The 21,710-nt window shown below is 46.3% G+C and overlaps 1 protein-coding gene across 1 annotated transcript in view; it reads left to right on the top strand.

Annotated features, from left to right (window-relative positions):
* LOC134945327 (cytochrome P450 2K1-like) overlaps positions 1-21,074 on the top strand; it is a 228,138-nt gene extending 207,064 nt beyond the window's left edge. The window contains exons 8-9 of the mRNA XM_063934531.1: positions 9,076-9,217; positions 19,957-21,074. Coding sequence (XP_063790601.1) covers positions 9,076-9,217; positions 19,957-20,144 — 330 coding nt within the window. The 3' untranslated portion in view covers positions 20,145-21,074. The remainder of the gene's footprint in view (positions 1-9,075; positions 9,218-19,956) is intronic.
* Positions 21,075-21,710: the final 636 nt, after the last annotated feature.

Raw genomic sequence — 21,710 nt, forward strand, 5'->3', positions numbered from 1 at the left:
ATCTTTGCAGATTTCTTAGGGAACCCTCCCCTATATTTCATGCGTACCAAATTAATAATTCAATCAAGCATATAAGATAGACTTATATCCAGGTAGCTCGAGCCGGTCCAGTATGGTGTATTTGTTCATTCAATTGCAAACTACTGCCTTGTATAATAGTACCATAGGAAGCCCTAAAGGCGAAACGCGTTGAGACTGACCTACCTACCTACTGCCTGTATCACTAAGCTAAGATTTCATATTTTATTTATTTATTTATTTTTTGATTCATCTGTATATTACGTTTGTTTATTAAAAACTTGGTACTATTATACAAGGCAGTAGTTTGCAATTGAATGAACAAATACACCATACTGGACCGGCTCGAGCTACCTGGATATAAGTCTATCCTATATGCTTGATTGAATTATTAATTTGGTACGCATGAAATATAGGGGAGGGTTCCCTAAGAAATCTGCAAAGATACTACACTATATGGTGATGATCTTTGTCTCCTGATATATAGGTGGGGTACAGCCACTGAGGATAAAGAGAGACAGATAGGCCTGATTCCAAGAATTCATCCGGTACTTACACTTCGTATATGTGTCTACAATATTCTAATTTTTCTAAATTACTACACCATATGGCGCTTGTTCTTCTCCCCTGCCTCCACATTTATAACATTTACAAGGGATTGGAAACACATAGGGGTATATGCAATTCACGGCGAATCGCGGCAATTTTTCGCCGTTTTTTAATTCGACTTAATTCGACAGGTGAATTCCGGAAGGTGGCTGCCGGAATTCACCATATTCAATGAAAAACGGATTCGCCAGAACCGCGGGCGAAAATCGGCCGATTTGGCGGATTTTGCCGCGATTTTAAAAAACGGGAAAAAACGGGAAAAACCCGGAAAAAAAAATGGCGTGGGGTCCCCCCTCCAAAGCATAACCAGCCTCGGGCTCTTCGAGCTGGTCCTGGTTCTAAAAATGCAGGGAAAAATTGGGCAGGGATCCCCCGTATTTTTAAAACCAGCACCGGGCTCTGCGCCTGGTGCTGGTGCCAAAAATACGGGGGACAAAAAGAGTAGGGGTCCCCCGTATTTTTAACACCAGCATCGGGCTCCACAAGCTGGACAGATAATGCCACAGCCGGGGGTCACTTTTATACAGTGCCCTGCGGCCGTGGCATCAAATATCCAACTAGTCACCCCTGGCCGGGGTACCCTGGGGGAGTGGGGACCCCTTCAATCAAGGGGTCCCCCCCCCCCAGCCACCCAAGGGCCAGGGGTGAAGCCCGAGGCTGTCCCCCCCATCCAATGGGCTGCGGATGGGGGGGCTGATAGCCTTTTGTGATAATGAAAAGAATATTGTTTTTTCCAGCAGTACTACAAGTCCCAGCAAGCCTCCCCCGCAAGCTGGTACTTGGAGAACCACAAGTACCAGCATGCGGGAGAAAAACGGGCCCGCTGGTACCTGTAGTACTACTGGAAAAAAAATACCCAAATAAAAACAGTACACAGACACCTTGATAGTAAAACTTTATTACACACTACCGACACACACATACTTACCTATGTTGACACGCCGACTGCCACGGTCTCCGACGATCCGAGGGTACCTGTGAAAAAATTATACTCACCTTCCAGCGTCCAGAGGTACATCCACGTCCAGAGTATAATCCACGTACTTGTTAAAAAAACAAACCGCAAATACCCGCTCCATACCGGACTAAGGGGTCCCATGCTTTCACATCAGACCCCTTTCTCCCGAATGCCGGGACATCACGTGACTCCTGTCACTGAAGTCCCTTCAGCCAATCAGGAAGCGCTACTTCCGTAGCGCTCACCTGATTGGCTGTGCGCTGTCTGTGTTGTGACAGCGCATCGCAAAGCCGCTCCATTACTTTCAATGGTGGGAACTTTGTGGGTAGCGGGGGGGTTAACCCGCGGTCAGCGGCTGACCGGCGGGTGACCTCACCGCTAGCCGCTAAGTTCCCACCATTGAATATAATGGACGGAGCTGTGCGATGCGCTGTCTGAGTTCAGACAGCGCACAGCCAATCAGGTGAGCGCAACGAAGTTGCGCTTCCTGATTGGCTTTAGAGACCTTTATGTGACAGCTGTCACTGACAGGTCTCATTCGTGGAAAGGGGTCTCATGTGTCAGCATGGGACCCCTTTCAGTCCGGCATGGAGCGGGTGTTCGCTTTGTTTTTTTGCCAAGTACGTGGATGTATCTCTGGACCATGGCTAAGGTGAGTATATTGAACTTTTCTTTTCAGGTATCCGTGGATTCTACATGGAGAAGAGGACCGATGTCGGCGTGTGAACATAGGTAAGTATGTGTGTGTCGACGTATGAAATAAAGTTTTACTGTCGACGGTGTGTGTGTCCTGTTTTTATTTGGGTATTTTTTTCCCAGTAGTACTACAGGTACCAGCGGGCCCGTTTTTCTCCCGCATGCTGGTACTTGTGGTTCTCCAAGTACCAGCTTGCGGGGGAGGCTTGCTGGGACTTGTAGTACTGCTGGAAAAAACAATATTCTTTTTATTATCACAAAAGGCTATCAGCCCCCCCATCCGCAGCCCATTGGATGGGGGGGGACAGCCTCGGGCTTCACCCCTGGCCCTTGGGTGGCTGGGGGGGGACCCCTTGATTGAAGGGGTTCCCACTCCCCCAGGGTACCCCGGCCAGGGGTGACTAGTTGGATATTTAATGCCACGGCCGCAGGGCACGGCATAAAAGTGACCCCCGGCTGTGGCATTATCTGTCCAGCTAGTGGAGCCCGATGCTGGTGTTAAAAATACGGGGGACCCCTGCTCGTTTTGTCCCCCGTATTTTTGGCACCAGCACCAGGCGCAGAGCCCGGTGCTGGTTTTAAAAATACGGGGGATCCCCTGTCAATTTTTTCCCCGCATTTTTAGAACCAGGACCAGCTCGAAGAGCCCGAGGCTGGTTATGCTTTGGAGGGGGGACCCCACGCCATTTTTTTTAAGGATTTTACCGTTCCAGCAATAAAAAAAAAATATTTTAAAAAAAATATAAATAATATTTGTGCCTCCCCCCCCCAAAAAAAAAAGTACCTAATCCCTTCTAATATAAATAGATATGCTATTCCTAAAAAAAAAAAACACCAAAAAAAACATGTTTAATTTTTTTTTTATTGTTTTCACCCTCCAAAGTGTGGCGGATTGAAAAAGACGAATTTGCTGTCTAAAAGCACTGCTGTCGAATTTCCAAACTTGAATTGAATATGCTTTGGTCGAATTGCAGCACTTGTATCATTGCAGAAAAGTCGAATTTGCAAAAATTCCAATTTTCAAAGAGGCGAATTTTGAAAGTCCGTTTTTTGGTCGGAAAGCACTGAATTGCATAGGCGAATTTTTTTTTTGGTCGAAAATGACCCGAAATTCGACAATTTCGGGAATTCGACCGCAATTGCATATACCCCATAGTGTTTCTAAACACTATAAAGATTGCCACGACAGCGACCCATCCAGTTTGAAGTATATAGGAATCTAAAAAATATCAAACAATTGGAGAGGAGGAGACATCTGCTTGGAACTCAGAAAAAAAGAAACCAAATGGATCTACTATATGAGAACTTTACAACCTGAGGGACTAAACGTAGAAATCGATGTGAATGCCTTTTTGTTAGACAATTAAATCATTTTTTCTTAAAAAAACACCACTTTAATATTATTAATAGTCCCATTATACTATATATCAGTAACCCCCCCACCCATTTTTTTTGAACGCCATATCATAATTTTTAAAGAAAAGTTTTTATTCATATAGAAGTCCTATATAGGCTATAATGGGCTAGCAGGGACAGTAACTCGCACCAAGAGACTGTAAAAGCTATCCAGAACAACAAAATTACTCATCACCTCCATTTCAAACACATTTCACAAAAGAGCTGTAACATTACAAACTAACCCCTCTTTATTACAGGTATGTGCGTTCAAACAAAGTAGCGCTCCAATTCATATTATTGTATTATTGTTTTGTTTTATGGAGCTGCTGATATAAATACAAGAGCGGGAATTTTTTTAATTAATTGTCAACCCGTAACATCAAACTCCGACAACCTTCGGCTAAATTGGGACCTACATTCATCAGGTCATTTCTTTTTATCAAAAAGGTCAATCCGTTTGCTTTTCAGCTGCAATTGTCGAAAGCACTTCAAATTTACAACACCTTTCATTGTTCTCTGCTCAAGTCATGTGTCCTTTCCAGGAAATTTCCTCGGAGAATTATTCGGGGTAGACCTCCGGTGGATGTTCAGGGCCAACAGGAATTCCTGGTAGAAAAAGTTTTGGATTCTAAAATTTCCTGTGGTCTGCTGTATTTTCTGGTCCATTGGAAGGGGTACGGCCCAGAGGAGAGATCTTGGGTCCGGGACAGAGATTTGCATGCCCCTAAACTAAAAAATATATTTTTTCAGGAATTTTCTCATAAACCTGGGTTTAGTGGTTCCTTAACTCCTCAAGGGGGTGTATTGTCAGCGACGGCAGTTCGTGCCAGCTCCCGGCCGCTACTAGGCAGCGGGGCCAGCGCGTCACTTCCACCGCTGACTCCCCGATCCCAGCTGGTTGCTTAGCAACCGGAGACGCCGGGCAGTCGCTCTGCAATGCAGTCCCGGCTGTTACTAAGCAGCCAGGATGCCGCGCTCAGCGCGCCACATGACAGCTGGGCAATTAGGGTCTGGGCGGCTGGTATTGCTGGCTCTCCTGTGATTTGCCAGCAGGGCCTTTTTATGGGAGTCAGCGTATTGCAGCCTCGCCAGTTATAGCTTCCTGTGGAGCCTGTCTTCCTGCCTCTGGTGTGTTCCTGCATCCAGCTTGTGTCCAGTGTCCAGGTTCCTGAGTCCTGTCCGAGGGATCGTTTCCTGCTGCCCTCCGAGGTGCCTTCTAGCTGAGTGGTCTGGTATCCGAAGCTTCTGGGTTGCGGTCGTTTTCTGCGCACACCTTTCATGGTGTCCTGAGTAGCGGCTCTGTCACACTTTATGGCTGAAGCCGTATTTTCTTTATCTATTTTTGGTTGTGTCATTTTTGCAGAGGTTTCCGCATTGCTGTCCTTGCCTTATTATGACGGGTTCGTATTTGGCCGTTAGGCTGCATTACCTTATTTGCTGTTGTACAGGAGGCCGCTTCGCACATAACTACTTTGTTATTTTGATTATTTGCCCGTTTCCGTCGTGTCTGCCTTATTTAGTTTTCCCCTTGTTCTCTCTTGTCTCGGTTAACGCCTTGTCACCAATTAAGACTGGGGGGCATCGGAGTCTGGGCGGACCTAATCCGCCCATTCAAACGCGGCTGCCGTTGGCACAAGAAACCATAGTCCTGCAGGCATTAATCGACCACATGGAGGGACAACGGAGTCAGGGATTCTCATTAGGTGTAGCTGCGTGCCCCAGTTCAGTCGCAGCTTCACACATCTGTACTCGGAACTCTTCTGCTGCCACCCGATCCCCTGGGTTCCCAGTACACAGAACATAACAGTATGCCTCACTAAAGCACGTGATGACTGTAAAAAAAAAAGCCACTCAAAAGGATGCATCGTATGTGCATACGATTACAATGGATAATATGGGCAGCACATATTATCTGAGGATGCGACTTTCGGGGGCCGCGCATTGCATCGTAATTGTATGAAAAACACGTACGATGTGCATAATCGTATATGCGCATATGATCTTGTTCTAGTGTATGGCCAGCATAAGACACCTTTAATGCTTAGAATAAATGTAAGTATGAGAACTAACAAATCCAAAGCATTTAATTTATAAAGGTTTGATCATAATGTTATACTTCCACGATGGTCTCCTTAATGGAGTCTACTTGTACACTGATCTCCACATCGAGCCTACCTTTACACTCTGGCAACCAGATTGGGCTCAGTGTTACTTACTAGCCACAAAGATTGGGCTCAGGGCTGTATACTGGCCACCAGAACCAGATGTGTCCAGAGTCCCAGTGAGTGTAACCGTCTCTGATGAGCGGGGCTGTGGTGCCACAATTGAATGTTAACCTTCCAGCAGCCCACTTCTGGAGCACTTTACCCCTGTGTGTTTATTATTTATGTACATATAAAAGGAAGCCCTTTGAATTGCGGCAGTTTAAGTTGAGCTGCGAAGTGAAAATAAATATATTGTTCTATTGTTTGTACTATTCTGGCACACTGTACTCCTGTGTGTTTATTATTCAAGCCTTTTGAGTTGCAGCAATGATCTATGAATTGAAAAATGGATAATGATCACTTTAGAAAAGAGCAACCAAACACTATCGCTGCAGCTGCTGCCACCAGTCATGTTGATGATACCAGGGGCAAATGCAGGACTTACTTGGGGGGGTTTCCGTATTTTATATATATACACTAGCTGTTCTACCCATTTTTTGCATGAGAGTCTCTGATTTTCATGGTTGTAAATATAAATGAGTGTTAATAATTAGGTAAATCTATAGACATGTAAATTTGAGACATCTTAATGTAAGTAAACATTAATCCATGGTTCTTGGCGTTACCCGAGGAGCACCCGTAGCAGATACCGTAAAAAGTGACAGGACCATTTTTGTAGTTTATTAAATTCTACACACTGGAGGTGCAATCCACATCTTGATTCGATTGTCCGTTTGGGCGTTATCGTTCACGCAACGCAAGCCACGTATCGGTAGTGACGTCATTATGTCAACCCCTTTTTATACCTGTAGGGGAGATTTATTAAAATTCTCATGATGTAGTGTTCCTATTTCCCACCTGCAGAATACCTGTGTTACATATCATATTCCTAGCATATCGGGTAATAAGAGATTATGGGGTACATTCACTAAGCAGTGATAAGAACGGAGAAGTGAGCCAGTGGAGAAATTTCCCCATCAACCAATCAGCAGCTCTGTATCATTTTATAGTATGCAATTTATAGATGTTACTTCAGTGCTTATTGATTGCCATGGGCAACTTCTCCACTGGCTCACTTCTCCGCTCTTATCACTGCTTAGTAAATGTACCCCTAAGTGATGAGTCAGTGAGTCAGTCAGTGAAGGCTTTCGCATTTATAGATGTATACAGCACAGGGCACTTTACAATAAAGAGTGCAGATAAAGTGGATTGCATAGAGAATACAAGTGCCCACGAGTGTGATAGCTAAGTAATAAAAGGAATTTTTAGGTGGGTGTTTTTATGGCCCAAAACACTTATCTGGTTAAAAGAACTTCCAACGAGTATCCACCATTTGAGATATCACATGTAAGAGAAAAAAACACAGCAAACATAGTGTGTACCGTTCTCAGACTTACAGCATGTCATTTGTAATAGAGGGCGAAATTAGGGAACAAGCTTACTCCCAATAATGTATATTTACTAGCCCAAACATTAAAAGGTTAAAAATACATAGGTTTAATCAGGGCCGGTGCAAGGTTTCTCAGCACCCAAGGCAAAAATTCTGACTACTGCCTCTTCCCCCTACCTGCCCTCGCAGTTGAAAGGCATGCTGCTGCTCTCCCCCACCCCCAGTATGTTGCATGGCTGCTCACCTCTCCCCATCTCCCCAGTCTATGTGGATGCCTGCTACTCTCAGCGCCCCCTCCTCTGTTAAATGCTTACTCCCACCATCTGTGTGCATGCTGCTGCTTGTTCCCCCAGACTGTGTGCATGCCTGCTGCTCATCTCGCCCCCGCCCCCCCACACACACATACTGCTGCTCTTCCCCTCTTACCATATCAAATGCAGAGAGTGCACTCTGCAGCCACCTTACCTGCAGACTGCGATGCAGAGTTGGGACTGAGTAGTCTGTGCAACAGGAGCTGTCAAAGTTACTGCCTGTGGCGGGTGGAGGCGGAGCTGGAGGCTGCAATACGGGAGCTTGGCAGTCGGCTACTGGAAGATACGAGTGCCGAGGGGATTGTGGCTGCTGTGAGAGGTAGGACCGTGCTTCCTTTTTCAGGCAGCTGTAGCAAGCCGCCCCCTCAGGTCCCGCCGCCCCTAGGCAGCTGCCTAAAGCATCCCCTACTACGAGGATGTTGATGATGCTGTTTGTGTATGTCAGCCACCAGTGTCTGCAGTTCCTGCCTGTGATAAAAAGAAAGTCATTGTGATGCCTTGGCACAAGACAAAAAAAAGCCACCTCTTGGGTGTGGAATTATTTTTACCCAAATCCTGACAATGTTTGCAAAGGTATCTGCTCCATTTTTGAGGCCAAAGTTTGTAGAGGTAGGGATTTTAACCAACTAGGCACCTCCTCCATGTTGCATCATTTGCAATGAGTTAATTACATTTATTTTACAAGATTATAATGTAATTAACACCCTCATTATCAACCTCCTCATTGGTGATCGGAGGTAGTCCTTCCAAAAATAGTTTTGTGAGGGCCCAAACAAACTAAGCACTTCAGCCACAAAAGTGGCAGTCCTTGTCACTGAAGTGCTTGGTTTATTAAACTGTGCATGTCCTTTTTAACATCCAACATAAGGGAGGGAGAGCACATGAACAATTCCATCTTGCACCACTTTTCCTTTCTGCCACTGCTGTGTGGCAATGTTTTATAGATGTGTTGTAAATTGCCATGTCTTTATGCCGCTGCTCTGTCACTTAGTAACCAGCCAGCTCACTGCAGCCTTTGGCTTAAACTGGATGAAAACAATATTGTGAGCTATGCGGTGGTCAATTAACATTAATGACTGGAAATTAATGTTATTGAGGTAATAATACTGTGGGTACAAAAAAAGATGTGATTTTAGCTTTTTTTAGTAATTTTTTGAAAAACAAAAATACAAAACAAAAACCAGTCACGGCGTTTACTTTTGGCAAAACCAAAACTGGACAAAAATGGTCCAGCGCACATCTCTATGTAGAACATAGGCTAATATAGAGATCATTGAACTTACAGCTTGTTTTCAGAGATTCACAGAGTAATTAAATTGTGTTTGCCATATAGATCAGTGTGGTCCCAGCTAACTGCAGCATAGGTAAGATGTTGGCTGTAAGCATCATAAGACTCACATTTTGGACCTCATAAGAGTAAAAAGATGTCAGTTATATGATCTATTAGAGTTAATAATAACATTACACAATGTATTGGTTTATGATCCACAGGGAACAGAGGTCATTCCATTCCTCACATCAGTTCTGTATGACAAGTCTCAATGGGAAACTCCATATAAATTTAACCCAAACCACTTTCTGGATGCAAATGGAAAGTTTCAGCGACCAGAGGCATTTATGCCTTTCTCTGCAGGTTGGTGCTTTGAAATATTATATACTGTATACATATGCAGACACATAGATATGCAGTACATTATCATATATATGTTTATACCATTTTAGAGCCACTATTTGTCTGGTCACTAGCTACTGTGCTGTTTTTTTCCTCTCTTTTCCGCACGTTCCTATCCCTGTCACCCTATCCCTCTACCAGTGCCGTAACTAGGCATTTTAGCGATGTGTGCAAGAAACGGCATTGGCGCCGACCTCCCCCCCTCCTACCCTATGCAAGATAGGGGCAGTGCGCCGTAGGCCCGTGAAAAATATATAGGGACGTGGCTTCATGGGGAAGGGGTGTGACCACAAAATAATACCAATTCATACTACGGTGCACAGTAGTCTCCATTATTCAAATTACGCCGCACAGTAGCACCACTACACCAGGTAGAGCCCCCTTTTACACATTACGGCAGCCAGTCCCCCTTTTTACACTTTACGGCAGCCAGTGCCCCTTTTTACACATTACGGCAGACAACGTCTGCTTTTTACACATTACGGCAGACATCGCCCCCTTTTTACACATTATGGCAGAGCCCCCTTTTTATACATTACGTCAGACAGCGTGCCCTTTTTACACATTATGGCAGACAGCGTCCCCTTTTTACACATTACGGCAGACAGTGTCCCCCTTTTTACACATTACAGCAGCCAGTCCCCCTTTTACACATTACGGCAGCCAGTCCACCTTTTTACACATTACGGCAGACAGCGTCCCCTTTTTACATATTACGGCAGCCAGTCCCCCTTTTTACACATTGCGGCAGACAGAATAGATAGAGAGATAGATAGATACCATCTCTCCCTGCTGGCTCAGGCTCCTCGGTGCAGGCTTCATGCAGCAGATCCCAGGCAGGGGAGAAGGAGGGAGGGGGACTGGAGCCGCAGCAGCGCAGTGTAATTGGTAGTGGCGCAGCTGCAACTGTCCCTCTCCTTCCGCATTGGCTGGCCGACGCCGCTGTGAATGCTGGGATGAGGGAAGCGCATCCCAGCATTCACAGCAGTGCCGGGCAGCCAATGCGGAAGGAGAGGGACTGCTGCAGCGGTGCCACTACCAATTACATAGCGCTGCTGCGGCTCCAGTCCCTCCTTCTCCCCTGCCTCCGGAGCTACTCCTCTCTTCTCCGGCGTGGCGCACACAGCACAGCACAGGCGGCTTGTAATGAGTCAATTTGACTCATTATAAGCCGCTGGCCGTTGCGCCCTCAGGGTGACTGCGCTGGGTGCCAGGCACACCTGGCACACACGTAGTTACGGCTCTGCCCTCCACTATTCCTTCCATCTCCATTTATTATTCTTTCTATTCTTTATGTATCCCCCTATTTCCACCTATTGTTTTCCCTTTTTCTCCCATTTCACCCTATTCTTCTATCTCCCTCTACTGTTCCCCCCTCTTCTTCTAATCTCCCCTGTATTCTCTCTCTATAACGTCTCTTCAGTCCTCTTCCCTAATTTTCCTCCTCCTTCTCCTCTCTTCCACTCTTATTACATCTCTCTTTCTACTCTACCTCTCCTCCATCTCTGTCTCCTCCACCTCTCACCCACCTCTGTCTCTCCTTTCTTCCGTATCTTCTGTTTCTCTCCTGCCCTTCAGTCTCTTGCACTTCTCCCCTCTCTCTTAGGGCCCATACACATTATACAATATTGTACACGATTGTAACTATTCAGTTCAGTTCAGTACAATATTGTATAATGAGTACACACAATCTGTCGTAAGATGCGTACTCCCATGCATCTTATGAGTCATCATCTAATACTATAGTCCTGCAAGCAGGCTTGATGTTAAGATATTGGGTGATGCTCTGCACATATTGTATAGTGTGTACATAGGGGCTAATTCAGACCTGAACGGTGGTGTGCGTGTTCACACAGCAGCGATCAGGCCTGAACTGTGCATACGCCAGAGTTTAGCCGCCATTTTGGGGGCGCGGTCCGGGAAACGCAGGTGTGCCCGGACCGTTTGGGGGGGGCGGGCCGCAGTGGTTGCATGACGTCACACGCAGCTGCTGTGACCCGGGCTGCGAGAAATAGCTAAGCTCCCTGCCAGGAGCTGCGCTGGCTGGGACTACTCCTACTGTACAAAAGCATCGCCGCTGTGCGATGCTTTTGTACTTGTGTGAGGAGATCGGCCCTGACATGCGGGGCGGACTAGCCCTGTTCTGGGGGGCCCCCACGCATGTCAGGGAAGCTGATCGTAGATGTGCACATCTACGATCAGGTCTGAATCATGCCCATACAACATTAAGATTATAAAATATCATATAAAATTGGATGCCAGCCTGGCCCCTCCTCTTTCTTGCTGTGTGACAGGACGTGTGTAGAGAGGAGAGCTGCAAGCACAGGAAGCAAGCAAGCCAGTGTTTCTTAAAATATTTATAAAGCTTTGAAGAATATTCCCAGTGTTTTTTTGGTATGTTTTTAAATTATAAAAAGAATCTTTTGCTGCTGCTTACCACTGTAATGTGTGTAATGTTTCTCTGTCCAGGTCTGTGCAATCATTGTTTGTGCAGCGCCATATGCGATGAAGTCTCTCTGTTTACACGACCTTCTTGCTCTTTTATAACTACGTGTACTCTCCATATTTTCATATTCCAGTAACGCAGCAGCAAAACATACTGCTACTTATTGGATGAAGGAAATCATCAAAGCAGTTTATCAACACCAAGGCCAATCAAGACATTGTGTAGTTCTGTGGAAATGGTGGACACTTCATATAACATAAGAACAGACCAGCCCCTTGCATGAAAAATTCCAACCCCTTTTTTTAATTAGTGTCACAACTGAGGGCCTGAGCTGACGGGAGGCAGCCTCAGTTGTAGGGGCTGAGATGTACCGGAACCTGGGAGGTTGTATCAGACCCCTGGACATGTAAGTAACATAAATAATAACTGCCCGAAGGCGTGACCACGACAACTTGGATAAAAGTCAATGATGTTTATTATGACAACTCCGCAACACAGCAGCAGTAAAAGAAAACGTAAAAGTCAGCAAATAATAAATACAGTTCCTGGGTACTACAGGATGGCAGGAGCCACAGGGCACTGGTAGTGTGAGATAGTTCTTATGATCTTCTAGATGGAAAGTCCTTACCAGGCCCGACTGTAGCAATGGAGATAACCCAGGATTGTGCCAGCTGGTGTTCCAGGAAAAGCTGGGTTGCTGAAGATAAAACAGCTGCTGTGGATACTGGCTGGAACCAGACTGTTGTTAGCACGGAGTGGATACTGGCTGGAACCAGTTAAATAATAAATGAACTTGGGAGCGATGAAATATGAACTGAAATGTAGAACTTGAGAGCGGAGAAATAATAATACCGGTGGAGAGTGGTAAAGTGTAGAAAGGACACCGGCCCTTTAAGGGAAGCTGTACTCTGCTGGAAGCTGAGCTGGAAGCAGGTAATGTTGTAGCTGGAAACAGATGAATCCACAATGGATTGGAGAGTCAGGCTACACCGCAGGTGGAATGCTGGTGCGGGTCTCTATGGTGGAAGTCTTGAGACAGGAGCTGGAACCTGGAAGACAATCACAGGAGAGAGACAAACAGGAACTAGGTTTGACAACCAAAGCACTGACGCCTTCCTTGCTCAGGCACAGTGTATTTATACCTGCAGCAAGGAAGGGATTGGCTAGGCAATTATGCAGATTATCAATACTGAGAACAGATTGGTGGAAATGATCAGCTGACAGAATCCAAGATGGCTGCGCCCATGCAGACACTTGGAGGGAAGTTTGGTTTGTAATCCATGTGGTAATGAAAACAGTAATGGCGGCGCCGGCCACCGGAGACAGGAGGCGCCAGGCTGACAGATGCACATTCAACCACGCGGACACAGCGGAGGCCGCGGCTGACGTAATCGCCACTCAGACACTCTGCATGCAGAAGTTCAGGGACGGCGGCGGAGGCCGCGGGAGACGCCATGCCAGGTGTAATATGGCGTTTACTGTGACAGCGTCCCAGAGTGACAGGAGAGGATACAGGAATGTACACATCAGGATAACAGATGGGATCCGGTCCTGGAGCGCTGAGCCAGCCTTAGGAGGCATCTGATGGGTAAGAAATGGCGTCCAGATACCCGGATCGTGACAGCACCCCCCCCCTTTAGGAGTGGCCCCAGGACACTTCTTTGGCTTTTGAGGAAACTTGGAATGGAATCTCCGGACCAAGGCAGGAGCATGGACATCAGAAGCATTGGTCCATGAACGTTCCTCAGGACCATAACCCTTCCAGTCAATAAGATATTGTAGTTGACCGTAACGGTGACGTGAGTCCAGGATCTTGGCCACTTCATACTCAACGCCTCGTTGAGTTTGGACTTTCGGAGTTGGAGGAAGTGAGGAATGAAACCGATTCAAGATCAGCGGTTTCAACAGGGAAACATGGAATGTCCTGGGTATTTTTAAGAAGGGAGGCAACTGGAGTCTGTAACCAACAGGATTGATGACTTGTTCAATCTTGAAAGGACCGATATAGCGAGGTGCAAACTTCATACTGGGAACTCTTAACCTCAAATTCTTCGTGGATAACCATACCCGATCACCCACCTTGAGAGCAGGAACTGCTCGACGCTTCTTATCCGCAAACTTCTTGTACCTGAACGATGCCTTGAGCAGAGCTGATCGTACGCTCTTCCAGATATTGGCAAACTGATGCAAGGTGATATCCACTGCGGGAACAGAAGTTGCTGGAAGCGGTTGGAACTCAGGGACTTTAGGGTGGAATCCAAAGTTAGTGAAGAATGGTGTTGAAGCAGATGAAGAATGATACTGGTTGTTATGACAGAACTCGGCCCAGGGAAGTAATTGAACCCAGTGATCTTGAGAGGAGGACACATAGATGCGGAGGAAGGCCTCCAAGTCCTGATTCACCCTCTCGGTTTGACCATTGGTCTGAGGATGGTAAGCCGTGGAAAACTTTAGCTTGACTTGGAGGACTTGACATAAACTTCGCCAGAATTTGGCTGTGAATTGAACTCCTCGATCAGAGATAATTTCTTCAGGAAGACCGTGGAGTCGGAAGATCTCTTGTATGAATACTTGAGCCAACTTGGAAGCTGACGGAAGACCGGTGAGAGGAATGAAGTGTACCATCTTGGTGAACCGGTCAACTACCACCCAGATGGTATTGAACTTGTTGCACATGGGTAAGTCTGTAATGAAATCCATCGACAAGTGGGTCCATGGTCGACGGGGAACGGATAGTGGAACCAGTTGCCCCGCAGGCGACTGGCGGGATACTTTATGTTGGGCACACTTTGGGCAAGATGCAATAAACTCCAAGACGTCCTTTTTCAGAGTTGGCCACCAATAGGACCTAGAGATAAACTCCAGGGTTTTTTGGATACCTGTATGTCCGGCAAAACGGGAAGCATGGGCCCAATGCATGAGCTTCTTCCTTAGCATCGGTTTCACAAAACTTTTCCCTGATGGGGGCGTAGAGTCCATCCCTACCGTGGAGAATGCCAACGGACTTATAATAGGATGCTTGTCTGAAGACTCTGACTCATTTTCTTGCTCCCATGAGCGGGAAAGGGCATCGGCCTTGCGATTCTGAGAGCCCGGACAGAACTGGAGTTTAAAGTCGAACCTGGAAAAGAAAAGTGCCCATCTGGCCTGACGAGGGTTGAGACATTGTGCGCCTTTCAAATATAGAAGGTTCTTGTGGTCTGTAAGGATGGTGATTGAATGAGAAGCTCCCTCCAACAGATATCTCCACTCCTCTAGAGCGAGCTTGATGGCTAGCAACTCCTGGTCGCCAATGGCATAGTTGCGCTCCGCTGGGGAGAACTTCCGTGAGAAGAAACTGCAAGGATGTAAATGGCCATCTTTAGCCCTCTGAGATAACACCGCTCCTACTCCAACGGAGGAGGCATCCACCTCTAGGATGAAAGGAGAGTCGATGTCAGGCTGTTTCAGGACAGGCGCAGAGATGAACCTCTGTTTTAAAAGATGAAAAGCTTGCATGGCTTCTTCAGACCACTTGGACGGGTTAGCACCCTTCTTGGTGAAAGCAGTAATAGGCGCCACAATGGTGGAAAAGTCTCGTATAAACTTTCGGTAATAATTGGCGAACCCTAAGAACCTCTGGACCCCTTTGAGGGTTAAGGGTACCGGCCAATTCTGAATTGCTTGTAGTTTCTCAGGATCCATCTCTAGTCCGGAACCGGACACAATGTACCCTAGAAACGGAATGGACTTGACTTCAAAGACGCATTTCTCTAATTTGCAATAGAGATGATTGACACGGAGACGGGACAGAACCTCCTTTACCCAAAAACGATGTTCCTCTAAATTGTTGGCAAAAATGAGGATATCATCTAGATAGACCACGACATGACGGTATAGAATGTCTCTGAAGATCTCATTGACGAAATGCTGGAAGACAGCTGGAGCATTGCTCAATCCGAAGGGCATGACGAGGTACTCATAATGTCCGTCACGGGTGTTAAATGCGGTCTTCCACTCGTCACCCTCACGGATCCGGATGAGATTGTATGCACCTCGCAAGTCCAGCTTTGTAAAGATGGTAGCTCCGCTAACTCTGTCAAAGAGCTCAGTAATCAGGGGTAAAGGATAACGGTTCTTGATGGTAATGTCGTTCAAACCTCTGTAGTCGATGCACGGCCGCAGACCACCATCTTTCTTTTTTACAAAAAAAGAAGCCTGCGCCGGCTGGAGAAGAAGAAGGTCGAATGAACCCCTTTGCTAGGTTCTCTTTAATATATTCCTCCATAGAATGCGTCTCAGGCAGAGACAACGGATAAGTTCGGCCTCGAGGTGGAACCTTCCCTGGAACGAGATCAATCGGACAGTCCCATTCTCTATGAGGAGGAAGGATATCAGCAGAAGCTTTACTGAACACATCCGTGAAATCTTGATATGGAGGAGGTGGAACATCAGACGACCTGGGGGAGGAAGAACAGACAGGCAATACTTTAAACAAACATGTCTCAGCACAGGAGGAACCCCATGCCAGGATTTGCGTAGTCGTCCAATCAATTGTAGGATTGTGAAGACGGAGCCATGGAAGGCCCAGGACCACAGGATGTGTGGCTCTTGGAATCACTAAAAAAGAAATAAGTTCGGAATGAAGAACTCCCACTCTCAGACGAACTGGTAGAGTCCTTAAAGAAATAACTGCATCAAAAATTTTGCTGCCATCCACGGCAGTTAAAGAAATGGACGAAGGAAGTCTCTCGGTGGGTAGGGACCACCGTTTAACATAGGCTTCGGTAATAAAGTTCCCAGCTGCTCCGGAATCAAGGAGGGCAATGACGTTCCGATAACGTTGAGCAACTTGAAGCGAGACTGGGAGATTACAATCTTGAGAAGATGGAGAGGAGATCATTACTCCTAGCCGGCCCTCTCCTTGGCGAGCTAGGATTTGGAGTTTCCCGGACGTTTGGGACAGGCATTAATGGTGTGAGACGGAGCTGCACAATAGAGACAGAGAAACTCGGAGAGACGTCTTCGGCGCTCAGCAGGAGTTAAACGGGAACGGCCAAGTTGCATGGGCTCATCTTTAGATGGTGACAGTTGACGAGGAGGAGGAGCAGAAGATTTTGGAGCAGATGATCTTCCACGCTCAGTTGCTCTCTCTCTGAAACGTAAATCAACTTTCGTGCAGAGTGAGATTAGCTCATCTAACTTAGAAGGTAAGTCTCTGGTAGCTAACTCATCTTTAATACGCTCAGATAAGCCATGCCAGAATGCAGCATACAGGGCCTCGTCGTTCCATGCCAGTTCGGACGCCAGGATCTGGAACTGTATCAGATATTGTCCTACAGTACGTGACCCCTGGCGTAAACGGAGAATCTCGGATGAAGCTGAGGTTACCCGGCCTGGCTCGTCGAAGATGCGCCTGAATGTTGACACGAAGGCAGTGTAGGAAGATAGCAGGGTGTCGGACCTCTCCCATAACGGTGATGCCCAATCAAGGGCTGAGCCACTGAGAAGAGAAATAATGTAGGCAATTTTTGTACGGTCACTGGGAAAATTGCCAGGTTGTAGCTCAAACTGAATCTCACACTGGTTGAGAAATCCCCTGCAGAATCTTGGAGATCCGTCAAATTTTGCTGGCGTTGGAAGATGAAGACGTGGAGCAGAAATGGGTAAGGTGGGTGGGGTTATAGCTGGAGTCACTGTGGTTGACGCACCAGACGCGCCTGATCCACGGAGAGTTGTCTGAATCCCATCCAGCCGAGTAGAGAGATCCTGGAGACAGCGGATGATGTGGCCCTGTGCAGCCTCCTGATGTTCTAGTCGGGCTGCCAGTTCTTGCATCGGCCTGGCCGCTTGATCCTGGTCTCCGGCTGGATTCATTAGGTCAGTGCTTACTGTCACAACTGAGGGCCTGATCTGACGGGAGGCAGCCTCAGTTGTAGGGGCTGAGATGTACCGGAACCTGGGAGGTTGTATCAGACCCCTGGACATGTAAGTAACATAAATAATAACTGCCCGAAGGCGTGACCACGACAACTTGGATAAAAGTCAATGATGTTTATTATGACAACTCCGCAACACAGCAGCAGTAAAAGAAAACGTAAAAGTCAGCAAAGAATAAATACAGTTCCTGGGTACTGTGAGATAGTTCTTATGATCTTCTAGATGGAAAGTCCTTACCAGGCCCGACTGTAGCAATGGAGATAACCCAGGATTGTGCCAGCTGGTGTTCCAGGAAAAGCTGGGTTGCTGAAGATAAAACAGCTGCTGTGGATACTGGCTGGAACCAGACTGTTGTTAGCACGGAGTGGATACTGGCTGGAACCAGTTAAATAATAAATGAACTTGGGAGCGATGAAATATGAACTGAAATGTAGAACTTGAGAGCGGAGAAATAATAATACCGGTGGAGAGTGGTAAAGTGTAGAAAGGACACCGGCCCTTTAAGGGAAGCTGTACTCTGCTGGAAGCTGAGCTGGAAGCAGGTAATGTTGTAGCTGGAAACAGATGAATCCACAATGGATTGGAGAGTCAGGCTACACCGCAGGTGGAATGCTGGTGCGGGTCTCTATGGTGGAAGTCTTGAGACAGGAGCTGGAACCTGGAAGACAATCACAGGAGAGAGACAAACAGGAACTAGGTTTGACAACCAAAGCACTGACGCCTTCCTTGCTCAGGCACAGTGTATTTATACCTGCAGCAAGGAAGGGATTGGCTAGGCAATTATGCAGATTATCAATACTGAGAACAGATTGGTGGAAATGATCAGCTGACAGAATCCAAGATGGCTGCGCCCATGCAGACACTTGGAGGGAAGTTTGGTTTGTAATCCATGTGGTAATGAAAACAGTAATGGCGGCGCCGGCCACCGGAGACAGGAGGCGCCAGGCTGACAGATGCACATCCAACCACGCGGACACAGCGGAGGCCGCGGCTGACGTAATCGCCACTCAGACACTCTGCATGCAGAAGTTCAGGGACGGCGGCGGAGGCCGCGGGAGACGCCATGCCAGGTGTAATATGGCGTTTACTGTGACAGCGTCCCAGAGTGACAGGAGAGGATACAGGAATGTACACATCAGGATAACAGATGGGATCCGGTCCTGGAGCGCTGAGCCAGCCTTAGGAGGCATCTGATGGGTAAGAAATGGCGTCCAGATACCCGGATCGTGACAATTAGTATATGGTTGTTTTGGTTTTGTGTACGATGTATATGACGTAAGATATCTTATGTTCTTATGTCACATCGTATAGTGTGTACATAAGATATCACATGTACGGGAGAGCAAGGGAAATTGTATACAATATCTTATCGTATCCAATCGTTCTAATGTGTACATAGCTTTATGGTGTCCATACACTTCTGCGATTGAGCGCGATGCGATATCGTGCTCGATTTCCCTTGAAGCTCCCCGTGTGATAAATCGCATCAAAAGTGCTTTTTTGTGCATTCGATGCGCATACAATCATGTGATTTATCGCATGTCCTTTGCGACCAGAAATGGGAGATCAAATGTGATCGCATGCTGCCCAAAGCACACCAGATTTATCTGTGAGGTCTGTTGAAATTTTCATAGAGGGCTGGGCTATCTATATCCTGTATCCTGTGCACAATGGGTGGAGGGGAATGTCCAGGAAGTGAGCTAAATGCCTCACAGATCGTACATCACAGTGCGATAAATCGAATGTGGTAAAAACAGCATGCGATCGCTCATGCGATCCGATATTTATTAAGTACAGCACATAATATCTTGAGATGCGAGATTCGACCAGCGTGCCTGTGCATTGCATCGGGGCACACATTCGATGTGCATACAATCCTGCGGTTTATCGCACAGATGGCGTTGAAATGGAAAGATTGTACAAAATATCTCACAAGTGTATGGGCACCATAAGTTTTAAGCTTTCCAGTACTTCTTTTACCACAGTCCCATCTTCATCCATCTTCCTGTATGGCCTGAGCTTTCTTCTCCGGCCTGGTGAGTGACTGATTGGGTGTCACGTGTACACACAATATGTCTGTCCAAAAGAGTATGGCATGGCATTGTAGGTGGGTGGGCAAAACAACGGTTATGTCTTACTATTTTCTTCAGTAAAAGCCGGAGGGAGACAAGTACTTGCCCATAATTGTGATCAATCCATGAAGTTGATGTTTTCAAACAAGTTAATGCAACATTTTTCTATGTTTATATATCCTATATTCTAATACACAATCAGAACACCATAGGCTTATGTCTGCACCTGTATGTGATATACATATATCTTGGCGTTCCTACAGGAAGAAGAGCTTGCGTTGGAGAAAGCTTGGCCAAGATGGAACTTTTCCTGTTTTTTACTGGACTTCTGCAAGCATTTACTTTCCACCCACCAGCTGGAGTCTCCAGGGAAGATATAAGTCTTGAGCCTGCCATTGGATTCGTATTAGTCCCTAAACCACATCTGATATGTGCAAAACTCAACAACTAGTGTGCTGCCACCACAAATACCCAGTAACAACACAGATGTTGCGTTTGATTAATTTTGGCTGATTACAGATTTAATTATCACCTTTTATGTGTTCTCATATTATAGTCAAAGACAGCAAAGCTCAGGTACTCACGCTACCAACACAACAGACCATAGAACTGTTCCAGAACACAAGTTTGTAATACACAGTTTGTAATACACAGCACCATTCAAATGGTCAACACTGTCTTGTACTATTATGGTGGGTACACACTGATCGATATATCTGCAGATCAATTGATCTGCAGATATATCTATGGACAGATCGGGCAGTGTGCTGTGCATACACTCACGCTCGCTCAGTTCAGCTGTCAATCACCGCCGGCTGCCGCAGCATGTGTACGGGCAACCGGTTGATTGCCCGTATACACACAGCGATGTGACCATATATCGGTAGATATATTGGCTGTCGGCTGTGCTGTGGGGCCGACGCAATATGTCTGTGAACAACGGAGTTCACAGACATATCGCCCGTACACACTGGCCGACGGACCCGCAATATATCGTCCGTTCCATATATCGGCCAGTGTGTACCCACCTTTACTTTCCTAAATACACACAGTAAATGGTGGATAACCCAGCTCTGTAGTAGCATGACGGAAACACTTACTGAATTACGCAGAAAGAATCACCATTATCTTCAGATACAGATGAGATTCTGGAATTGTGGGGTTGGGTGACCACAATACTCCTCGTTTAGGTTCCCCCCAAGACAGCATTATCGGTCAGGCACTGCATGAGGTGGTGGGGCCACTGTAGATCATTTCATTCTCTATGCAGTACATGTGTGATGCTTCAGTGGTAGAAAATATCTGATATGACATAAGAGGTTGTTCAAAAATGTATCCTCCAAATTGCTAAATAAATTTTTCTGTTACTGTACTTGAAAAATGACTGTCTAGCTTTCTTTGTGGGGTTAATACATTTTAGTTTGACGGACAGTGCTCCTCTAGTTCTTTCTGTTCTTGATGCATTTCATTACAAGCTCCCTTATGTATTAAAAAATACTAAGTATTTGGACACAGAAGTGGATCAGAGAAGACTGCTGTGTTCATCTTTGTTCTTAAGAGGCCTCCTATGGCTTTAGCATAGTTTCTCACAGCAGATGCATACAAAGACACAGTAGCTGTCTTATTAGCGTACAACTCTGACTCAGGCCCACAGTACATTAATAGATCTAACATTACACAACTGGAATGGAAGGGGGGAATTATATGGAACGGGGGAATTAGGAAAAGTAGGATACGGCGCAGAATTGGCCATAAAGGAGGCAGGGGAATGAGATGGTCATTTAGGCTAGGGCCCATACAAAAACCTGGGACCAGTCACCTTCCTTCTTGATAGTACGACTACACAATTGTGCTTGCAAGGTGGCTGTTACCAGTATAAGTTAATGATAACAATGTGAGTTTTGTCTCATATTCTGTGTAAAGTTGTGTATGCTTTTGTATGCTTTTGTTTTACTGTAGCCAAAGGCCTAGGGAGATAGTATATTAATATAATATATTGCATCAAAACTGGAACAAA

This window comes from Pseudophryne corroboree, chromosome 7, assembly GCF_028390025.1.
Source record: "Pseudophryne corroboree isolate aPseCor3 chromosome 7, aPseCor3.hap2, whole genome shotgun sequence".
Classification (NCBI taxonomy): Eukaryota; Metazoa; Chordata; class Amphibia; order Anura; family Myobatrachidae; genus Pseudophryne; species Pseudophryne corroboree.